General features: G+C 38.1%; 1 protein-coding gene across 1 annotated transcript in view; it reads right to left on the reverse strand.

Annotated features, from left to right (window-relative positions):
- LOC150080490 (glycerophosphocholine cholinephosphodiesterase ENPP6-like) overlaps positions 1-25502 on the reverse strand; it is a 67626-nt gene that overhangs the window by 21492 nt on the left and 20632 nt on the right. The window contains exon 2 of the mRNA XM_090380711.1: positions 11201-11557. Coding sequence (XP_090236837.1) covers positions 11201-11557 — 357 coding nt within the window. The remainder of the gene's footprint in view (positions 1-11200; positions 11558-25502) is intronic.

Consider the following 25502-nt stretch of genomic DNA (forward strand, 5'->3'; position numbering starts at 1 on the left):
TTGTTTAGCTTATATGTAAATCCGGCCGTGGTTTTAGGTCACAGTTTTGCAGAGCATCGTTGTGAATATTATTGATAGTGTGCGTAATTAAATAGACTTGTGTCTCTCTCTCTCTCTATTCTTAGAATTTAGCATAACAAAAGTGAGTCACCCTTATTCTTTTTTTATTTGCGAAACCACTGTAATTTCAGTTTTAATGATTTTTTTTTTTTTTTTTCTGGTGCTGGAAAACCAGATTGTAAATTTGTTCGGTTTATTACATTTTTAGCTGCAGAGAATTATATTCATCAATTATCGTTAACAACATGATAACATTATTATATTATTATTAATGTTATGATAACATTGTTACTACTTATTAGGATTAGCGTATCTCGCACCACGAAAATACTAATCCCATTTATTCACGGGAAAGAAAACACGCTTATTATTTGGATGATATAACAGGCCTGACGTAGCCCAGTGGGCAGGAGCAAGAGTGCATTGTATGCGTTCCTTGAGTACACCGGGCTTCAAACCCGTGACTACTAAATACGATATAATATTTGTATTGAAGATTTATTGTAAACTCCACTGACTTGGTTGTCGTGCCGGAGTATAAACAGAATTTTTTTTTTTTAATATTAACAAAAAACGAATCCCCCCCATCCCGAAGTCCACCCATTTGTGTACATTCTTATGTCTACCGTGAATGAGAAAATACACGAGTTATCAGACTACCTAAAGCATTTTGTTTTTGAAATAAAATTTAATAAATCGAAATCAATAGTATATTCATTGAAAATGGCACTTCAGCCAGAATACAGTTATCATTAAAGGAATCCCGGTGGGTAGCATCCACAGATTGTGGAGATATCAAGCTTAATTCCTTAATCTTTGAGGTTTTAGTAGAAAGGATACGAATTATGAAATGACATGCACAGCAACATCTGCTCTATGGGAACAAACTAAACACTACAAAGAAACAAGAAAAAAAAAACTGTTATATTAGGACCACGCAAGAGTTGTCTTATCTTCTCATGTGTATATGTCCATAAATTGCGTCTGTTCTCTTTTTTTTTTTTTTTTTTTTTTTTTATGAGAACCCCAAACACGAGAGGTATTAGAACCTATAGTACTTAGTACAGTGCTTGGGTTGGAGGTTGAGAAGACGAAAGAAGATATTTGTTGATATTGGACTTGAAATTCTGTAGATTGTAATTTTCAGGAAATACGTATGAAGGAAGGTTGTTCCAGAAAACGGCAGTTGAATGAATAAATGAGGAAGATGAAAAGTTGGTTCTGTGGGTTTGAAGTTGGACAGTAAATGGATGTTGGCTGGTGGCGGCACGTGTTCGGACTGTTTTGAAAGAGAGAGCGGGAATTATAGAAGCCAATTCAGAAGAACAGTGCCCATGGAAGTATCTGTAGAAGAGGCATGCAGCAGAAACAATGCGTCTATGAGAAAGCGAGTGCAGAAACTCTGTTACAGATGAATCATTAATTAACCTAACTGCCGTCTTCTGAATGGAATCAAGAAGCCTGAGAGAGGTTTTGGGGGCACCACCCCAGATGTGGGAACAATATTCCATGGCAGGGCGGATTTGCGATTTATACAGAGTGAGCAGCTGTTTGGAAGAAAAGTAACGCCGAGAGCGAAAGAGAAAACCAAGTTTTTTACATGCAGAGGAAGCAATATTTGTAATGTGCTTGTGCCAAGAGAGATTAGAAGTCAGGGTAATCCCCAAAAGAGATATATCATTTTGCCTAGAAATCGGAGTGTCACTAAAGATAAGCATAGGAGCAGAAGAATCCTTTTTGCGAGATATAAGACAAGATTGAGTTTTAGAAGGGTTGAAATCAACAAAGTTTTCTTTGCCCCACTGGAGAATTACCTGAAGATCGGCATTTAAGGAATTGGCAGCAGATTTTCGAGAACTTGAAGCTGATTGAGCTGGACAAGGTTTCTCAAAATGGAAAGTTGAATGCAATGTGCTATCATCGGCAAAACTATGGATAGGATTTCCAGTCAATGGAAGAAGGTCATTGATATTCAAGAGGAAAAGAGTGGGGGAAAGAACTGAACCTTGGGGGACACCGGCATTAGTGGAGAAGTTAGAAGACAGAGAGCCATCTACCATCACCGTCAGTGAGCGATCAGAGAGAAAACTGGATACCCAATTACTAAAAACAGTTGGCAAACCATAAGATGGAAGCTTGTTTAGAAGACCTTTATGCCAAACACGATCAAAAGCCTTTGAGATGTCAAGAGCAACTACTTGTGTTTCACCGAACCTTTCCATTGAATTAGTCCATAAATGGGTAACATAAGCCAGAATATCACCAGTGGATCGACACTGACGGAATCCATACTGGCGATCGTTGATCAGATGGAAGGTTTCTAGGTAGTTTAAGAGTTGGCGGTTAATTGATTTCTCCATTACTTTAGAAAGAGTAGAAGTAATTGCAATGGGACGATAATTGGATGGGAGGGATTTGTCACCCTTTTTAGGAACTGGCTGGATATGAGAAAATTTCCAAGCAGAAGGAAAAACACCTTTGGAATAAGAAAGTGAAAAAAGGCGGCAAAGAATAGGAGTAAGTTCAGGAGCACAGGTTTTGAGAACAAGTGGAGAAATACCATCAGGACGTGGAGCTTTCTTAGCATCAAGATTCATCAAAATCCTTCTGATATCCTTTTGACGGAAGACCACAGGAGGCATTGAATGGAGCGTGTTAGGAATGGTGGGAGGTGTTTTACCAAGATCATTAATACATGAGCTCGAAGAAAAATGGGATGCTAGCAGGTCAGCTTTATCCTTGGCTGAAGTGACAACAGAACCATCTGGTTTGGACAGAGGTGGGAGCAGAGATGGGCAAAAGTTGCGGCCAATAGCTTTGGCAAGAGACCAGAATGCTCGGCTACCATTAGGGCAAGAAGCAAGTTTTCTACTCTTAGCCTGTTCAAACTCTAGTTTGGACTGATTAATAACTGCTTTACAATTGTTGCGAGCTTTGGTGTAGGCAGAAAATGAAACTGAAGAATTAGAAACAAGCCAATTACGATATGCAACATTCTTCTCTTGGACAGCCTTAGCACATTTATTGGAAAACCAAGGTTTAGATAAAGGACGAGATTTTAAAGTGGAGTGTGGGATAAAGGATTCCATTCCTGCAAGAATAATTTCACTGACACGATCTGAGCAAACGTTGACATCAGAAGTTTTGAAACAGTAATCCGACCAAGGAAAAGAAGAAAAGAAGTCTCGCAGGTCATCCCATTTTGCATTCTTGTAATGCCAAACAATACGAGGTTGGGAATAGCCATGAGATAAAGGTTCCATTGGAGAAGAGACAATCACCAAGTTGTGATCTGAAGTGCCTAAAGGACCTCTCACTTCAACCTTGTACTTAGAAGGGTTGTTTGTGAGAAAAAGATCAAGCGTATTGGCTGTATGATTAGGATTGTCCGGTATTCTTGTAGGTAAATGAACAATCTGTGCTAGGTCATTAGTAATTGCAAAAGCCTCAGCATCTCGACCTGCTGGGTCGGTGTGACTAGAAAACGGAAGCCAGCTGGAGTTGTGAAAGTTAAAATCACCAAGGAAAATTACCTCACTGTTAGGAAAGTTGGACTGCAGAAAGTCAAGTTGCAAAGAGAGGAAGTCAAAGAACTCCAAGTGATTAGTGGAGTTGGGAGAACGGTAGAGACAACAGATGAATTTTACACAATGAGGTAGAGAGATTTTAAGCCAGAGAAGATCAAAGAGAGGAGATTCCAAATTGCCAAGTCTCTGACAGGGAATATCAGAACGGACATATGCACAAGTACCACCTTTGAGGCGAAAGGAATCATACAGCAAATAATTTGGACATCTGAGATGAGCAGTAGTTGAATCAACTGATAACTGAGATTCAGTCAGAAAATGTACATGGGGTTTGGAAGACTGCAAGTGGAAATGGACATCGTTGAGATTGGAATTGAGACCACGTATATTTGTGAAATGAATTAGGAAGTCCTTGGGAGGTTTAGGTCTTTTCGCAGATAAGCTTGCTCTATTATTTTGACAATTCATGGTGTATTCAATAGTAAGAAAAAGTGGGTGGGACATGCTGTATGAAGTAATGAAATTTTTGGATATGGCGTACATGTGGTAAGAATATACCCAGATCCTTGACATAACGTGGCCTCGACAATGCTCCCCGCATACACACTACTCGGACTCCCTCCAATCACTATCTGGCAGAGTAGAGGTAGCAAGATTATACACTAGCTGATCCGGAAGCCTCCTAGAGAGTTACCAATAGGTTTGGTCCGGTGTACTATCTAGCGGCCGGCCTGCGAACACCGTTTTAGAGCTGTACCCTCGAAATGTAAGGAATATTGGATCTCGCCACGACATTCATCATAACCTCAAAAATCATCAATCATACTGCATGATGGAAGAGATAGGGAAGGGTTGGCCGGAACTTAGCTCTAGAGACTAAACATGGGTTCCACCACTTCAAGCCTCCAATAAGCAAAGTGGTGGTATTTCACCGGTTGATGAGAGTCATCTACCACCTAGTACTGCCTGGTAACATAGAGGGGCGGCGTTCCTCCATGTGGTGTGGGCGCCACACCTCGACCCCTGCTTACGTTGGTTCACACCTGGGTGGTCACCCACCATGTACTTGTGCATGAAGGTTATACCCAGGATTACTAACAGTCCCACCATCGTGAAGGTGCAAGCAGAGGATTTGGCTGTCATAGACCGTCCGGACTTCGCCGAAATTGGGTCCACCTGACTTGAGTGTCACCCGAATATCAGTTCCATCAGCGTTTTAGACTCCCAGGTAGCAAGAACAGCTTGTCTGGCATATCGGAGAGAATGTCTGTGACAACCTCAAGGACCAAACAAAACAAATCGACCTCTGGTCGATTTGTTTGTTTTGCTGGACGAAAAACGCGAGTTTCGGGGCGGGGATGGACTTGCTGTCCATGCCTCAGACCGACTAACTCAGCCATGGAGTGAAAAAGCCCATTAAATTTCCTCGCATCATCGATGGGATTCGAACGAGGACCTTTTTACACCCAGAGTGGATAGGGCAGTGATTGTAGCCACTGTGCTACCGCGCAGACAATACCGAGAAACAGTTCGAAACAACGATCTATCAATCAGTGCTTTACGCAGCAGAAATGTAGGTGTTAGCCATTCCATCGAATAAACGGAAGTCTCTGATGAAGAGTACTGGCATGAAACAAATATCACTCATGGCTCAGAAACTAAAAATACCATGGCTCCAGATTTCAATAATAAATAGGAGAATAACAATAACTATCAAGTTCATTTTTTTATTTTACTTTATTTATTGTATTAAGCGGTTATATCAAAATATGGCAACTCTGCTGTTCAATTTACAAGTAATTTAGATAATTGCAATGTGCTCCCTCCCCTGTTTTTGCCAAATTGCAGGGTGAGAAGATCCTCTAAAACGACACATTAAAGCAACGCACAAAAAATACATATAATAGAAGACAGTTCAAAGTCTAGGTTGAGGTGTCCAAGTTCCGGTTGAAGTGTCCAAATGAGAGTTAAAGTGCCTAAGTCCAGGTTATAAAGCATGACGTAAGTTATTTTATCTCTAGAGTTCTGAAAGCTCTTCACTAGACCTAAAATATCGCCTGCTTTGAGATCAGGACCAGCACCGCATTCGATTTTCAATCGATTTAATATGGGTGATCGATTCCTATGAACTTAAGCTCTCCCAATAACAGATCGAATGGAAGAAAACAGAGTCGATTTAGAAAATATGCATCCTATCGATGTCATATACAGGAAACACTGTTCTATCGCCGAAATATCCAGATTTTATTCCAAAGATAGATGAACACTTCATTCTAATCAGGCGAGTTTTATTGAATGTTTAATATGACTGATAATTAACTTTGTAAATCATGTGCTTAATAACTTTTGTTTGTTATCTAATGTATCTCCGTATCGATAATAATAATAATTTATTATTATTATTATTATTATATATCGATGTCATTCTGATTGTAGGGACAGTTTATTTTTAGGTTTTGATTGATTGAAAACTGTACATTGGCGTGCGGATTAAATAGGGCTGTTATAATTGACACATTGTTCTGCTAAACGCCATTGTTCTTTGTAAATATTCATGACCGATTCTTGTATACAAGAATACTGCAAATATAGTAATTTCATTTTAATCTAAATCGTTATAACCTTAAGAGACTGTATAAGTATATATGTTATGCCAAAGCAAATGAGGCTATGAGACGTCAACATATGTCTGTAAACTGTGCGTATTCTGTGGTCGATTTACTATGATGGACGAAACACCCGAGTTTCATAGAGAGAAAAACATGCCTCCCTCACCTGTCACCAGCTAACTCAGCCACGATGTGAAAAACTCCCATAAATTAAGAGATTGTAATATAATCACTCACGATAGCCAATATTATAACAGAAACTGTTAGAGTTGCTTAAAGGAATAAGTGATGTTAATAAAGTTATACTGTAACACATAGTACAGTCTGCAATAAAGTATATTCATATTTTTAAACTAACTTTCCAAACTTATCACCAGTACTGCGTTTATTTGTCGTCTCTCAATCGGTTAAGTGGTTGTGGGAGCTTTGAAGTTAGCCTGTCTGTTGAATACCTATAAAATAGCAAGAAAAGGTGCTATTTAAATCAGTTTTCCTTTAAAGAAGACTGCTATCTATCTATTTTCAAGTCACATCTATTCCAGAATCTTCGACTGTTTGAGAAAGGGTACTTTATATTGCGTTTTAGCAACAATAACATCCAATCGAAGCTTCTCTTTGGTGTTGCTCTCCAATTTTATTGGAGAGTGACTCAAATACTTGGAAAATGGGTTTTAGAGCTCTCCAACCGTCCAAGCGAATGCGACTTTTGTGCGAATAAAGTTTGCTTCTCGGTATATACTTTTATTTAATATGGCTGAAAATTTTGCTTTGAGCCCAGTTCTCTAGTTTGGAGGTTAACTAAACCAAACCAGGCTCGTGGTCACTGTCACATTACTACTACTGCTGTAGACCTCATTTGTTTTCGATGCAGGTCTTAATTTCTCTCAGTTTCGGTGTCCAGTACTTCCACTTCTTCTCCTTGACGTTACGTCTGCGTTTTCAACTGTATTGCTTACAATCATAATTCCCCTTCTAGAGAAAGTAATTATGTTTTGTTTATACATTTCTTAAGATTGCTATTCATGCCATGTAAGGCTTCCTCCAACTTTTTTTCTCGAAAGAAAATTATCATTACCATTTTCACGCATTCTGTCTCCTCCTTTTTCTTTAAAGACTACATCAAGAATAACAAAGAAAAAAAGTTGATGTTCACAGAGCCGCAGAGATGTCACAGAGGCCTCGTGCAGCTTTTTGTCGTCGATTTGTTTTGAGAGTCCGCCCACGTTAATTAATCTTTGTCGCTTGCTAACTGTATCGAATTGTATTACGGTACAGGAGAGTTAATCCTAAAGCAGTAGTGCAGCTCTAAAAGACCACACGCGTTTGGAAGAGTGGTCAAATTATTGAAAGAAATGTGAAACTACAGTATGAAATTTATTTAATTTATTTATTACAGCCATTCCTTTTTCCCATTCTGTCTAATAACACTGCGCGACAAATGTTTTTTTTCATCATACCTCTGGAAAGAAAGTTGGTTATTCTGAACAAAATTAATATCCTTATTATGAAAATATCAATCTTTTACTTCTGTCACGTCTACATCAAAAGGTAAACACATTTTTTAAATTCCTTGTTTTTATACAACATCACCATACATATTTGTAATTATTACACACAATATATGTTACTTAGACATGTTTCCCACTCAATGATTTCCTTTTATACTCCAGACTGCTTTCCCGTTTAAGGAACTAACAGTAATCTCCCATCATGAAAGAGTCCCAACGGCCTTGATATCGTTTTTCTATTGCAGATATACGTCCTGGTGGAAGCGCTCTTCTTGCTCATCACTGACATCTGCTAAGTTTTCAGGAAAGAAATCCAGATGGGAATGAAGGAAATGCATTTTCAGTGACATTCGGCACCCCATGTTCTTGTAACATTTCAGCAAGTTTGTCACTAGTTGCTCATAGTTCTCTTTCCGAGGAATCCGTGTACCACAGCCTTGAAAGATCTCCATGCAGCCAGTTCAACACCATTCAGGTTTCTTTGAAATTTTTCAACTTTTAGGCTCTTTTTTATTTGAGGATTTTTAAAAATTCCTTCCTTCAGCTTTTCATGAGATAAATTTGGAAACATTTTCAATAAATATGAGAATCCTCTGCTTTTTTTTATCCAGTGCCTTAGTGAAATTCTTAATCAGTCCAAGCTTGATGTGTAAAGGAAGAAGAAAAACCTTTTGTGGATCAACCAATGGAACATACTTTACATCGCTTTTGCCGGGAATATATTCATCTCTCTTATCCCAGTCTTGTACGACGTAGTGTTTGGCTGTTGCACGACTGTCCCACGAACACAGGAAACAACAGTATTTAGTGAGACCACCTTGCAACCCAACAAGCAGTCAAATCACTTTGAGATCACCACAAATATTCTAACCATAGTCGTTGTAACGTATAGCAGCAAGAATCTGGGACATACTATCGACGTTTCTTTCAGGCCAACAGCATGAACAAGAGGAATTGATGGTAAAGTATTTACATTATGAAGCAATACTGCTTTAAAAGTTAGCTTTGACGCATCTATGAATAAACGCCATTCAGAGGTATTGTGATCAATGTTCAGTTCATGCATAAGACCAACGACGCCTTTTGCAGACACACATGTTGTTTTCCATTGCAAAATATCTTGAAAACGCTTCATTTCGCTTACGGTATATTGCAATGTTTGTACCGTTGGCGAGTAAGTTCCACTGTTGTAGTCTGGATCCGAGTAATTCAGCTTTCTCTTTGGGCAAGCCAAAGTCTCTGATCAAGTCGCTTAATTCTTGTTCAATGTAGTGTAGCGTCTTTTCTTTTTCTAGCTCGTAGTCCAAATCATGAGAAGTACATGGTTCCGCGACATCTGGTAAAACGATTTCTTCTGTACCTTCATCACTACTTCCAATACCCCAAGATTTTGGTGGCACAAGTACTAGCAGTTCTTTACCGTGTGGCACTGGCCTAATTGCTGATGGGAATGTCGCTTTTTTTTTTTGGAAATACCTTTTATTTTTGTCATACAGAAATAGCAGTCGTCGAAATGATTCCTGGGCTCGCGCCACACCATAGGGAGGGCAAAAGGTAATGCTCTCATCTTGCCATATAACCACAGCCTTAAGTTCGTTGTACAAGTATTACAACAGATATGTGGGGCCCAAGTTTTTTCTTGGTCACCGATCTTGTAGCCGAAGTACAATGAATATGCAACTTTTGTGACATTGTATATTTTCTTCCTCTGGGTTTTTGGGGTTAGGTGTCTACAAACATAGCAGAAGTTGTCTGGGTGATTGACGCAAGTTCTGTGCTTTGTCTTCTCCATTTTAACAATGAATTAACCTAAAACCAGTAAAAGCAATTGGTAAATTTGAACAGAAGGTGAATTCTTCTAGCGTAGTTTATCATACACTCTATATTGAACAGTTGAACGGCGTAATAAAATTAATAAAAATACTGACTTCTCTGGAAAAGTGCATCAAAATCAAAATATACTATATTGCTGTTTGTTATTTAGGAGCATTAGCAACTAAGGCCATATTGCTGCGGGGATATGCGGTGGTCATTCCCTGACCTTTCCGCATACTCCGTATTTGGTGGTCGCGGGCTCGAACCAAGATCTAATCTGATCAAGAAGCGTGTGCTACGCACTGCTGCTCCTGTCCACCTGGCTACATTGCAAGAACAGTAATGATGTACTTGCTTAACGTTTATCTCAATAAACAAAACCAACCAAAAGTTAATAATCGTATTTCAAACAGTAATGATATCTTTGTACAGAATCCAGTTATCTATCTATATCTTAAAACTGAGACGTGATAGGGAATTTTTATGATCGGTTTTAAATCCTATGCATAAAACTTGACCAGAAACGACCATTTATTTGCTGGATCATGTTGGGTAGTGTAATTTTTCAATCCTAATTTTAAATTCATAGTTGTTGCATGGATCGATTAGAATTCTTGCTCGAGTGCTTGAGCTACAACATTTCTCTAACTTGTAACAATATGCTATTTACTCTAAAATCGAAAAATAACAGGCATGGGGAAACAGGTAACAGACATGTGGATTTAGAAAGAGATTTTTATTCTTTAGTGAAACAGATGGTTTTCCTTTTTATTTTTACCTTCTGAGTCTGTCCTAATATTTGTTTTGTCCATTTTAGAGTAATGGACGGAAATTTTAAGAATTCATTCATAATATACAGTTATATATTGGTAAAACAGGTTTTTTTTTTTTTTTTAGATATCAGGTTACGTTAATATATTAAGTATTCCCAAATAATCCTGGGGATAACTTCAAAGTATAAAATAACATCAAAGCGAATAAGAGACTGGCGAATCATGTAAAAGTGGACAGTGAGCCACCATCGGAAAATCAGTTTTCCGGCAGAGCCTAGAAAAGATTAAATTATATACAAGCAAAATCCCTGCTTAGCAGGCCGGTTTTCCAGTGGCACTGTAGCAACAAGGTTTAAATTAAGCTACCCCTTATAAGATGGAAGAATACAATAGAGAAATGGAAAAAAAGCTTTGGGAGCAGCATAAATAAAAATAAAACCCGATATTTAGTTTTTATTTTTATTACGAAGTGCTAGGTTATCATTCCATAAATTCAGAGAAACCATTCGAAATTTAAAATTAAATAAGGATATTATAAATCAATTTGCTAACAAGGAAAGCATCGCCGTGGTTGTGAATATTACAAATTTTGAAAAACAAAAAAAATTTAGTATTCCCGGAGGTAACACGTGATTCATTGAAAAAATTATAATGACCTTCACATTCTTGAAAATAGAGACTGTTCAGTCTGTCTAATATGAATTTTAAGAATTCCAACCTGAGCAATTCTCATCTTAAAGTGTTTTGACAACTAAAATTTCCATCAGTAAACATAGAACAGCAGTGTTTATAATAATCGATTTATTATTGAGCAGAGACCTAAGAAATATGTTATTTAAAAAATTTCCGAAAGAAATTCTCTTAAAACATGGTTTTATTAAGTTTATTCTAAGTAAAACAAAACTTACCATTTGCATCTACAGCTTCATAATACACCAACGCTAGCCTATAATTTCCTCTGTGGAATTTATCCAGGATCTCCATCATGCCATGTTGAGTATCTTTGTTTACTTTCCCCCAGATCCAATAGTTTGCATATTCTTCGCATTTACTTGGCCTTTTCCCTTTGATAACAACTTGACAGCCATCCCACCAATACATCGCAGTCTTAATATTGTGTTTCTCTGCCGTCACCCAAATAGGTTCAGCATCGTTCCACCAATGAGGATGAGAAGCATTAGAATGCAAAGCCATCAAGAAGAGATCATCTCTTTCTTTGTCGTACATGTAGTTCTGTATTATCCCATGAGATTCTGGATATAGACCTAGAAATGCAAGACCTTCTGTCAGTTATGAATTATTTGAGTCTAATTTCAAACCGACCAGTACCAGTTGCTGCTCATATTATGCTATATTACAATATATTATACTAAATAAATGTCGAATTGAGTGAGGCGAAGTCTCATTATTGAGAGTTCAATAAATGTCTATGTGGGGCGTCATAGAATGCCTTTAACTCGATGGACTGTTGCCCCTGAATAAAGAAAGAAAGAAAAATCCCAGTTGCCGCCACCCCCTAAACCTCTGATGTGTAAGGCTCCGGTTTTATGGAAATGACTTGCTGGCGGGGATGCGGTCGTTTTACGAACGCAATTTTAAGACGCTAAAGCGACTTTCGGAAGTCAAACGAAGAATCTTTCTCTCCAACGCTGTTCACAGATCGTACGAGAGATCGATGGGACTCAGCTGGAAAAATAGGAGTTAAGGCATTTTATTTAACTTTTATCTATATTTCGTAATTCTCTTTGAGTATGCTGGAATAAAATAAAATAAAGACAATTGGATAGTTGTTATCTAGCAAATTATAAAACGAGAAATACTGAATATTAATCAGTAAGACTGGTGGATTTTCAGTGTTTAGCATCTATTTATAATTGCAATTTCTTTGTTCTTTATTGTTTCTAAGATTTAGTTTTTTGAGAAAAGTGAATCTTGTAACTTTCCCTTTCTTTTAATCCACCATTTCCTAATTTCCAAAACTTAGGAAATTTTCGAAAAAATTAGAAAAAAATTATATATTTTTTTCTAATTTTAAAATTGTTTTCGATTTTTTTCGAAAAATTAGAAAAAAACTTTAAACATTTTTGAAAAAAAATGGAAAAAAACTTTATAAATAGGAACGTTCATTGGTTCAACTTTAATCAACCAAGCCTTACATGCAATTTGGCTGAGTATCAGTCTACATTAGTCAAATTTCAATTTGCAAAATCTATGTACACAGCTGATGATGACCCAATGCTAATGAACTGAGTTTAGTGAATTAGCCGAAACGTTTGTGGAACTGTGGCAAATTAAATTTATAAAAGTCACTTGGAGGAACGTTCCACAATGTCAGGAACCATAGGAATGGGGAGACACTCAGAAGGAAGGAAATATGAGGGCAATGCATCTTTTTAAAGGTCTGGATCTAATATAAGCATTTACTGATAAATGTGATATTTTTCGTGATGCTTCTACGATTATTTATAATAATCAAAGTGAAACATATGCTGTCATTCAGGTTTTGCTGGTTAGCTACTGTTTGGCATTTCAACTGCACTGTTGTTGTTGTTGTTGTTGTTGTTGTTGTTGTTGTTGTTGTTGTTATGGGGGTTGATGGCGCATAAGCTGCTGTAGCTATAATGCGCCTAACTGCACTGTAGTTCTGAACATATATGCAGTGTCGATCTATTCGGAATAAATACTGCCTTCCGTGGTTCTGTGTTTCGGATAGGAAATAAAACAATACTTCAATACTTCAAGAGCAAAGCCATCGTACTCTAAGGAAGACTATACGTGGGAAAATATGATATTCGGCGTGCCGCAAATAACATCTGAATTTAAACAAACTCTGAATGCAATTTAAACCGTACGTACTATGCGCGGGCAATTGAAGAAATTGGGTATTGGCAGTCGCCTGCCTATTCGGAAGTCACTTGTTTTAGAGAAAAAAAAAAAAAAACACAGAAAAATTCGCTTGCAGTGGTGTCCAGAACGTCGTGATTCGACAGCGGAATAATGGACGAAAGTCATGTGGTCAGGCGAATCATGGTACACTTTGTTTTTCACTAATTGTAGGCAGAGAGTATGGCGAGGGCCTCATGAAGCGATGGATCCTGCTTGCCTTGTTAAGACACCCCAAGCATCTGGAGGTGGTGTCACGATAGGGGGAATGTTTTGTTGCCACCGGATCCGTTTATACAGGTGAAAGGTCGAATGTCATCCAGGGATTACCTGAATTTTGTATCAGATCTACTACACTCAACTCTGCAATGTTACACTTTTATCTTGAAGGTAATGGTCACTTTATGGGCAACAATGCAACGGCACATCGTGCCAGAATGGTTGTGAGAACATGACACGGATTTCCCTGCCTCCCACATTCACTGATCTCAATCCTATTGAGGGATATGCTGGAGATATGCTATTGTGCTGGATATATGCTGGAGATATGCTATTGTGGGATATGCTGGAGAGAGCTATTCGGCAACGAAACTCTTCCTTCAACTCTGTCGCAGCTATGCGATATTTTGCTGTAACAATGGTTATAATTAGACCAAAACGCACCAAATAGAATCAGTGCAGCGTCGCACACTTGCTGTTATTCGAAACAAAGGCGGCCCGATTCAAAACTGAATAAAGGTTCGTGTTTTTTGGCCAGTGTATGTATCATTAAATTAAATAAAATTAGAATCAAAGAAAACAGAGTCGAGACTTCGATCCTGTAATGTGTTTTTCGACACGATAAAAAGACTTGTGATAATAACAGGATTCCAGAGTTTCAAACCAAATTTCACAATTCCTTTATGCTCCGTGGCATTATGAGATAGCCACCTCTATTTAAATCACATCGCGTCTCGAATCCAATCATCGACGAAAAAACTCTTTTTATAAAATTGAGTTAGTGGACCCGAGAACACGGCATATAAATTGCAACAATCAGGAAGTTTTCTTTAGTAGAAATTTTCTTCGTCATCTTTGTGTATAAAATGAAATTTAAAAAATGCATATTTGTGTTAAAATACTGTATGCATTTTTATTTTACAAATAAATCTTCCCTAGAAAGGTTGTCATCCTCATGTTATTATTGATCTGAATTTCCTCACAGTATATAAATAAATATAATTTCCCAAAATAAAAGTATAAGAGTAGCCATCATAAACATGAATAAAATAAAATACTGTGAACAGTTGAGCCTGTAAGAACAGTTTAGATCACGTAAAATAGCATCATGAAATAGAGTTGTGGAATCTAGACTGTCTGGAGTTATTATTGCCGGCCTCCGTACTCTTTCTCCTACAATATGGGGTCATGAACGAGAAAAGATTATTAATGACCTAGAGCACCAAATAGCATAAGAGCTGTTGTTTTAGCCTTGCGCGTGCATTATTACTTTAAAGTCTGAACTTGCATCATCCCATTTGCTTCCTAAGTCGTATTGCTTTGCCTAATTAGCATCAATGACAAGGTGGTTGCTATGCCATTAATCTCTGGGTTCGAATCTTCGATCTATGGCATCAGGAGGCACAAACCTTTTCAAACGCAACTAAGTTAGCCGGTCTTAGGCTGCGGCACAGTTTGACATCTTCATCCAACAAACAGACCTTATAAAACGATATTTTAGGTGATGCCCATGGCCTGTTTTGTTTTGGGGGAACACTTCCACCCATAATTAACTTATTTTCATTGCTTACACACAAGTTCTCTCGATCACATCAACCCGACAATCACTTCCTGTTTCAATTCACTGACTTATTTGTGTTGGTACTTACCTATGTGGTTAATGGTTCCGAATGGCATAGCCGTTACATCATAACACAATGTATTTACATAATGCAGAAGGTAGTAGTAGTAGTAGTAGTAGTAGTAGTAGTGGCACATGATGCAAGAAAGCAAGTGTAGGAGCTTATGCAGCATCAGCCAAAAAAAAAAAAAAAAAAATCACACCATACCCTCCAAATGCCTGTCCAGTTCCTCCTTAAATTTATTTAACCTATCAACTTCCACAACGACAGATGGAAGTTTGTTCCAGCAATTAACCACCCGCTGGCTAAAGGCAAATTTCCGCACACCTATTCTACATCTGTCCTTTCTTAATTTGAACTTATGTCCCCGTAGGTTCGTATTCTGAACAAGTGGGAGGATCCCATCAGAATTCAGCGTGTTCAACCCATTCAAGGCCTTATAGACCTCAATCAGATCACCGCGCAGGTGCCTAGTCTCCAGCCACTGCAATTTGCAGAACTTAAGCCTCTCTTGGTAAGAGGATCCCTTCATTCCCCTCACCAATCGTGTTGCTCTTCTCTGTACACGCTCAAGCAAATCTACATCCTTCCTAAAATGAGGCCTCCAGACCTGTACGCAGTACTCAAGGCGTGGCCTGACCATTGCCTTATACAGAGGGACAATCACCTCCTTTTCCCTGCTAGCAAAATTCCTATATATCATTGACAAAACCCCATGACCTGCCCTAGCAGCCTGTCTGCATTGCTCAGAAAACTTCATATCTGCCTGCACAATTACTCCCAGGTCTTTTTCTTTTTCTACCACCTTAAGTGTAGTACCACACAGTTGGTACGTTTCTCTGGGGTTACTTCTACCCATATGCAGTACTTTGCATTTGTCAAGGTTGAACTTCAGTTGCCACTTCTTAGCCCATCTGCCCAAATTATCTAGATCCTGTTGCAGTAGCACACTGCCATTACTGTCATTAACAACCCTGCCAACCTTTGTGTCATCTGCAAACTTCGACATTAAGCCTGATATACCTTCATCAATATCATTGATAAATACACAAAACAACAGTGGACCCAACACCGAACCCTGTGGGACTCCACTAATAACATTAGTCCACGAAGAGCAGCACCCATTGATTACCACCCTCTGTCTTCTCCCACTTAACCATCCTTTTATCCATTGTAGCAACTTACCCTTAATACCATTCTGCTCCAATTTGTACAATAGTCTTCCATGCACAACAGTGTCAAAAGCTTTCCTGAAATCCAAGTATATGATATCAAAATTATTTTTTGCATCCAGTTCCTTTGTGACCACATCATAATAACCAATCAAATTTGTCAGACAAGACTTTCCCTTAACAAAACCATGCTGTGTTTGAATTATTGCTGCAGTCTTGTCTAGATGATCCTGCAATGCATCTTTAACCAGTGACTCCATTATTTTACCCGGAACAGAAGTTAAACTAACAGGTCTGTAATTACTCGTGTCACCCTTCGATCCACCTTTGTGAATTGGGGACACATTTGCACATCTCCAGTCCGTGGGAACCTCCCCTGAGTCCAAGGATGCTCTCATAATTATGGCTAAGGGTTTGCTTAGTTGCTTTGCCGCCTCTTTTAAAATAACTGGATAGATCCCATCCACCCCAGGTGCCTTTCTTATGTTTAACTTCAACAATTTCTCCTCCACTTTGCTCTCAGTTATTACAAAATCATTAAGCACACTGCTACAATTTGATAACCTTCTTCCATTTTCAAACTGTAATAATTCCTCACGTGTGAATGTAGATGCAAAATACTCATTCAGTTTGTTTGCTATCTGAGCAGGATCATCAACAGTCGAACCATCGATGTCAAGTGGACCAATCATATTTATCCCCTTCCTTTTAGAGTTTATATAAGTAAAGAAATCCTTGCTGTTTTTCTTAGCATCCTTTGCCAAACATTTCTCGTAATCCGCCTTCGCCTGCCGAACCTCCTTTGTGACCTGATTACAGACTAGCTTATATCTGCCACAGGCTTCTGCGTCACCTGATAATTTATATGCATCCCATGCATTTTTCTTCTCTGTCACGAGTCTCATTAGTTCATTTGATAACCATTTAGGCCTAAACCTTGAACGATATTTCTTAATCGGTATATAAAGTCTAGTAGCTTCCACGATTAATTCCTTGAATGCTTCCCACTTAGAATTTACTGTTTGTAACATCGTCAGTTGATCCCACTGTACAGAATTTAAAAACTGTCTGAGACCACTGTACTCCCCTTTACGGAAGCAAAAACCCTTTCCTTTACCCCTGACGGTAGTTACCTCTTTGAGTAAATCCCACTTCAGCACACTGTGATCACTGCCACCTAGTGGTTCCTTTATCTGCAAATTCTTAATACACGAATGATCACTGCTGATAACCAGATCAAGAGTGTTACTTTCTCTGGTTGCCTCTCGAACATGCTGCTGCAGAAAACAATCATCCAATAAATCCACAAAAGTCTGACTGGTGTGTGAGTTGCTCTTGACATCCCAAAGGCTTTCGATCGTGTTTGGCATAAAGGTCTTCTAAACAAGCTTCCATCTTATGGTTTGCCAACTGTTTTTTGTAATTGGTTATCCAGTTTTCTCTCTGATCGCTCACTGAGGGTGATGGTTGATGGCTCTCTGTCTTCTAACTTCTCCACTAATGCTGGTGTCCCCCAAGGTTCAGTTCTTTCCCCCACTCTTTTCCTCTTGTATATTAATGATCTTCTTCCATTGACTGGAAATCCTATCCATAGTTTTGCCGATGATGGCACATTGCATTCAACTTTCCATTTTGAGAACCTTGCCCTGCTCAATCAGCTTCAACTTATCGAATATCCGCTACCAATTCCTTAAATACCGATCTCCAGGTAATTCTCCAGTGGGGCAAATACAACTCAGTTAATTTCAATCCTTCTAAAACTCAGTCTTGTCTTATATCTCGCAAAAAGGATTCTTCTTCTCCTATGCTTATCTTTGATGACACTCCGATTTCTAGGAAAAATGATATATCTCTTTTGGGGATTACCCTGACTTCTAATCTCTCTTGGCACAAGCACGTTACAAATATTGCTTCCTCTGCATCTAAAAAACTTGGTTTTCTCTTTCGCTCTCGGCGTTACTTTTCTTCCAAACAGCTGATCACTCTGTACAAATCGCAAATCCGCCCTACCATGGAATAATGTTCCCACAACTGGGGCGGTGCCCCCAAAACCTCTCTCAGGCTTCTAGATTCCCTTCAGAAGAGGGCAGTTAGGTTAATTAATGATTCATCTCTAACAGAGTCTCTCCACTCGCTTTCTCATAGACGTACTGTTTCTGCTGCATGCCTTTTCTACAGATACTTCCATGGGCACTGTTCTTCTGAATTGGCTTCTATAATTCCCGCTCTCTCTTTCAAAACAATCCGAACACGTGCCGCCAACATCCATTTACTGTCCAACTTCAAACTCACAGAACCAACTTTTCATCTTCCTCATTTATTCATTCAACTACCGTTTTCTGGAACAACTTTCCTTCATACGTATTTCCTGAAAATTACAGTCTACAGAAGTTCAAGTCAAATGTCAAGAAATATCTTCTTTCGTCTTCTCAACCTCCAACCCAAGCACGGTACTAAGTACTATAGGTTCTAATATCTCCTGTGTTTGGGGTTTTCATTAAAAAAAAAAAAATACTCCATAGCCGCGCCTGGGTTCCATTCGTGATTTCCAGGATCTAAAACAGCAGCAGAAGTCCTCGGAAGACCGCCTTTAATTGCTGCATTGTGTTCTGCTAAGTCCTCAAATCGTTTTCCTTTGAGGTGGATTTTAATTTTCAGGAACAGAAAAAAATCTCACGGTGCCAGATCTGAAGAATAAGGCGGGTGCTCCAATGCTGTGATCTTGTTTTTTCTTAAGAACTCTCTCTCACTGCGACAGAGGAACGACTGCGCATTTTCTGTCAAAATTATTTTTACTGTTTCTTTGTCAATGTGTGGCGATTAGTCGAATGCTCATCCGGTCTTGGCTTACGTCTCTAGAATTTTTTGAACAATCTCGTCTGTCGTTGAAGTTGGCAGTCTTCTTGTAGTCGTGAACATCTGAACCGTTTGTGCCATTCGTAAACATGTGGCTGACTCACGGTTTCATTACTGTACACTTTCTGTAACATCTCTAACGTTTCTGCACTATTTTTTTACCGAGTTTCACTAAAAATTTAATAACAGTTCTTTGCTCTAAATTACGATGACTCATTTTTCCGCAGAAGGGTTAAAACACCGATTTACTTAAAGAGGCACAGTTTAATTAAAACTTAACCGATTGTAACGAAACAAAAAACGATCTGTACAGGAAAAAACAAAACTACAGCACGATATGAATGTTGTTGACATGCGCATAAAAAAGTTTCCAGGAGAAAAATTTTTTCTTGAAAATCTAACCATGATGCAGTATCTTTGTTATAGGATTTTAGGCACATCAGCGACTTAGGTCATATTGCTGTGTATATAGTCTGAAAACTGCGTGTGTTCTGTGGTTTATTTTCTGTTTGCTGGCCAAAAAATCCATGCAACCTTCTCGCGAGACCGACTAACTCAGTCACGCTGTGAAAAGCACCCATAAAAATAAAATTCATTGACGGGATTCGAACTCGGGTCTTTTCCACACAGTGTAGAGAGGACGGTGATTCTACCAACTGTGCTTCCTACGAGGTCTAAAGTTAATTAAGTCATTAGTTAGAACTATAGTAAATAAACCGGAACGTTAGGAAATGTAATAAAGCCTGCTTCGACCTCTTTTAATAAGATGAATAGCAGAGGCTATTTCAATCTAGTTTTAAGATTTCAGATATAAATAAAATTTTGTCTGTATTGGACTCTCAAGAATTCTGAAGGGATGGTTTTATAATCCGAGTGACCGCTATCTTGACAAAAGGTGGTGAGCCGAAATAAAAACTTTTCTCACGATACCGTAGAGCAGCGTTTCCCAAATTGGGTCTGTCGACCAGTCCCAAGGGGGTCTGCGAAAGGTTGGTCAGCCACATATATATATATATATATATATATACACGTTATTTATAGGGGTCCACAAACCTTAGAGAACTTCCACCATCACTAGTTTAGATCGAAATTTAAGCACAGACATCATTAGGAAGTTATCCAGATATGGGATCTCGTACACTCATTTGCCCTTTGGAAAGTATAGGTATAAAAAATTACTGTTATTTTATTTATTTCGTGTAGAAATAAATAAAATAACAGTATTTTCTTATAAGTTGCTAAATACACTACTGGAGGAGAACTTACAGTAACAATTTTTTCAAAAAAACTAACAGCAGGGATGGTGTGATGAGGAATATTCCATAGTCGCCATGTCTATGGAATATTCCACATTATACATACAACGTATAGAATCGATGGAAACTCTTTGAATTTATACAAACTTTTGTTGGAGAAAATCATCATCGATCTAGTACAGTGGAAAGGTTTCCGATATTTTAGGCAATATGTACATTTACTAAAAAGTTAATTTTCTCACCTGTTCCTTGATGTAGCATTTTATAAAAACATTGCATTCTTGTGATTTTTTCCCCAAAGAATTACGTATTTTTTAGAGTAAATATTATCTTATAAACTAGCCTAAAGAGTATATTATCCATTATTGCGGTTTCCTCTATATTTTATCAATTCTCATTTTATGGGAAGGTTAAGTATGAGTTTGGTCTCTTAGGTTCGATTTTCGTACTCACATCCAGTTGAATCAATTGTATTAGGGAAGACATTTTTTTCATTGCCACAGCTTTAATGTTCATTGAGCTGGCAGCTTGCCAAATTATCTTTGATGGACAGATCCGTTCGTAACAAATCAGTTTAAAAGCAAGCACAGTGTCCACGTTTTCCAAATCAATAAAGCAATGTCATTTGATTTTCATCTATTATCAATGTTGTAAGAAACTATAATAAAAAAATAAAATAAGTAAATTTTCTTTAGCTTCAGTTCCTAAAGTAGTATGCATTTAGTGATGGCTATATTTAAAATTAATTCTGACTAATATGTAAGTTAGTGTCAATTCATCATTTAACATAGCTGTCTACCAAAGTAGTTAAATTAATTAATTAAAATTGGCATCGTTTTGGTTATATCTCATATTGTGACTGCCTTCACAACGAGTTGCCCTGGTATTGTACTACCTCGAATAAATAACACTTCACCAGTGGAGAAGACTATCGTTATTTATTCTCAGCGGATACGACCACCCAATTTTAATTAATTAATTTAACTACTTTGGTAGATAGCTATGTTAAAATGATGCATTTCCACTAATATTAGTCATTCTACCTCGTATCATGAGGCCTTTGCACTTAAATACTTTATAGTCTATATCACTACGCACCATCAGGCATCTCTCATATTGTGAAGTTATACTTCATAACTGGGTTGTCACTATTGCAACACCAGGGTACCTGCCCACCCACCGAAGAGAAGCCAACAAGCTTTGAAACGGTGCCGTCTGAGGGGCCTGATGACCACTGAGTTTCCTCGAATAGGTAACAACAATCTTCTCTACTGGGGAAGCGTTGCCTATTCGAGGAATATATGAGCTTTGTGTGTGAGTCGAAGGAGCTGAGTTTCCTCGAATAGGTAACAACAGTCTTCTCTACTGGGGAAGAGTTGCCTATTCGAGGAATATATGAGCTTTGAGTGTGAGTTGAAAGAGCAACTGTCGCTTTCTTTCTTCTACGGCATTTCCTTCCTCTACCTCTCCTACTATCACCTTCCTACATCTTTATCTCTTTTCTAAGTCTAATAGGGATAGTATGAGGATAACCAAGAACTTTATCCCATACCATATTTCAAAACGGTGCCGTCTGGGAGGTCTGATGGCCATTGAGTTTCCGATAATATAATTAACAACAATCTTCTCTATTGGGGAAGCGTTGCCTATTCGAGGAATTTATGAGCTTTTGAGTAGTGTGAGGTGAAGGAATAACTGTCCCTTTCTTCCTTCTACGGCATTTTTTCCTTCCTCTCCTACTATCACCTTTCTACATCTTTATTGCTTTCCTAAGTCTAATAGGGATAGTATGAGGATAACCGAGATATTTATCCATACCATGTTTCAAACGGTGCCGTCTGGGTGGTGGTATCCGCTGAGAATAAATAACAATAGTCTTCTCCACTGGTGAAGTGTTATTTATTCGAGGTAGTACAATACCATGGCAACTCGTTGTGAAGGCAGTCACAATATGAGATATAACCAAAACGATGCCAAATTTAATTAATTAATTTAACTACTTTGGTAGATAGCTATGTTAAAATTAATTCTGTTATTTTGTCCGATCCGATTATGTTATCAATATCCACAAGTAAATAATACTTTGAACGCGCTCCAACCAATCTCAAGTTCAAGATTTTCCGTGTAAAGGACGCTGTTTACTAGAAACATATATCGTGAGCATTTGCTACGATTGAGATTACCGGTAATCATTATTGGCCGATTCCCCTTTTCATTCTGGAGCACAATTTAGAGACTCCTGATGTCTCCAAAACTTTTCATTTTGGAGACATCAGGAGCGTCGATCCGTTTGTGTGATGTATTGCGCAAAGTTATTGCTGTTATTGATTGCAATAATTTGTTTCTATTGGATTACATATATCGAATGTCGAGATATTGACAGCTGGTGAAGGGGTTTCCTACTTGTTTGCTCAGCCAGCTGCTCAAAATCCAACATTCAACTAAAAGGAAACGAACGTAAGCGGTTGGGGTCTGAGGCCCTCGTGACCGAGGGGAAAAGCGCAACTTTACTGCCGAATTCACTTAAGTTCAGGCCTGGATGCAATATGCAACATAGGCAATTGTCTACACCGGCAGATTTTGGAGGTATCAAATAAATTTCGCGCTTATTATAAGCATTTCAAGGGAGACAGAAATGACAGCAGTCGTGGGCGTCGCCGAAGCACCAGAGTCGAGCTGGTAATTCCCCTCCCCCTGAAAAATAATAAATTTTCCTACTTTAAAATGGCCTTTAAAAATACGAATATTATAGATTGGCTTTTCTATTTTAACACACAGGAGGTTAGCGAAGGTGAAATGGAGGATGGAGAAGCCTTTATTACTAATCCAGAGGATTATGGATCAACAAGAGAGAAGGTACAACCATCTCAGGAAATATCAGCAGAAATAGTATCTTTTTCTATCTCAAATAAGAAACCTCGTTACCATTTCTCTAACGAGAATAAATTAAAGTTGTCGGTTATCAGAACGAAGTAATTAGTATCCTAAGAAACTTGATAACAAGGAATTTGAAAGTAACACTGATATTAAAAATCTTTACAAATATTTAATTGCATTAACCTAGGGTGACCATATATGTATACCGTTTTTGGAGTAAGGTGCCCCGTTTAGGGCCTATCTTAGGCCTAAGCAAACTCGGCATGTGCCTAAGGCCTAAATGGCAATGAACACAGCCAAAATCAGTGATATCCAGTGGCTTAACAACCAGCATGAGCAGACGTATTCTTTTTGAATTTTACAAATAAAATATACTTTCAAATTGCAATGTTGTTTCTTCTGGTCAAAAGGCGCGTGCCGCCGATATGTTCAGATTAGCAAATATTTCTAAAGACATATATGCAAATTTATTTGCTTTACATTTTTGTGTTGACTGTAATCCTAATTTTGGATTATAGTGTTAATTTTTTTATTATTAAAGTAGGGTGTGTGGACCCTCGGAAAATATTTTGCCTAGGGCCCAAGTACTCCAAAGATAAGCCCTAGCCCCGTTGTCTCCGAAAAAGATGAACCTAGTCCCTTTTTTTAACTAATAGTGCATTTTATTTAGAAATTACATGAAAATTAAGTTACACATGCACTTCGTAAGGGCCATTTTTTTTCTTTTACAATTTGATTACATATTGGTCAAGTTCACTGGACAAGCGTTGTGACTAAACTAGGACAGAAAGATCTGAAATCTCTTATATCTGTAACATTCAGTTTTGAAAGTAAGACGTATTGTACAGATAACATTTCAGGCCAAAAAAAGTATTTAAAGAAAATAATCATAATAAAATATATTTTCCGTTATTTATTTATTTTTTCAGATCTGATCGTCCTAAATTCAGGGTGGTTTTCCGGTGCCAACGCACGCAGATCTTGAATAAAAAGGATACAAAATTCCATCAAAGGGGCCACCACCTTCGGTCTCAGGAGGAAAAACGAGCAGATCAAACTTTAATTCTTTGCCTTTGGACTACCTAAATTCTAGTACCGATCCTGCTTGCATTAATCTAAAAAATGACATACAGAAAGCAATTTAATCTCTCTCTATTTGCTTATCCATCTGTCCGCATACCATTTCTGAAAATGACCTCGGACTTCAAACCATTCACTGTTGATCGGAAACGTGACGTCTACATTTTAACCTTACGTCACGATGCTGTTACCTGCGGTAATTAATTGCTGATCACAAACTGAAAACACAAAGCAGTGAGTTGTACTCCGTTGCGAACATGTTCAGTATAGGAATCATAATCATCTCTTTTGTTAAATAAAACCAAATATTTCTAGTTTCCGCGGCCTATGATTGAACAGACTTTTTCGTTTTTGCTTTCAGTTCCGAATTTTTAAAGAAACGTCAAATATAGCAAAGACCCACTTTTATAAGATGCTTAATTAGCATACTAAATGATGTTCTTCTTCAACCATTTGCATCTATATTGGGGAACAAAGGCAATTTTATTTAATGACTACTTTCAAACTTACTGGCGTTCCTCGCTTTCTCTCTCTCTTACAATTAAGTTACTGATGTGGTTTCCACACCCATAAACAGCAGCAAGTTGTCAGCAGGATCATTAAGCGGGGACAATCAGAAGAAAAAATAGGCAATCTAGAAGAAAAGTATCTTGTGGATCTGGCCATCGTTAAGACATGATGCACTGATAAAAAGTGAGATGCAGACAGCAATTTAATCTATCTCTATTTGCTTATCCATCTATCTGCACCATTTCTGAAAGAAAGAAAGCGACCTCGGACGTTTTCTTTCCCTCGTATTTGTGCACGAATCCAGCAGCTGTAATGAGGCAGGAATGAACCAAAAAAGGTATCCTAAATTAAGAACTGGAGACTTCGTGAATAGCTAGTCCAAAATGGAGGGCTTCACTATTAGATGGAAAAAGCACATAAATATGTAAAGGGTTCGAATCCGCTGGCAATTGCGTCATATTCTAAATACACAGTTTGGAAGGGAGGGAAGGTTCTTGTGACATATATTTCTTGGAAATTACCACCTGCAAACAGTCCAATGTCAGTAAGTCTCTTTTAATTTCTAACCAATCCTGAATTTAAAATCCCAGAGAAAACCCCGTTAACTTCGATAACAGTTTCTTGAGGAAAACGAATCTTTTATTGGGGTGGGGGAACATCATTAAATAATCAAAATCTATTACGTGTTATTAAAACTGTTCTTGAATATACGTTTGTTCACAATATTGACCTCGA

Source organism: Mastigoproctus giganteus, chromosome 9 (genome assembly GCF_048544385.1).
Source record: "Mastigoproctus giganteus isolate SK-2022 chromosome 9, ASM4854438v1, whole genome shotgun sequence".
NCBI lineage: Eukaryota > Metazoa > Arthropoda > Arachnida > Uropygi > Thelyphonidae > Mastigoproctus > Mastigoproctus giganteus.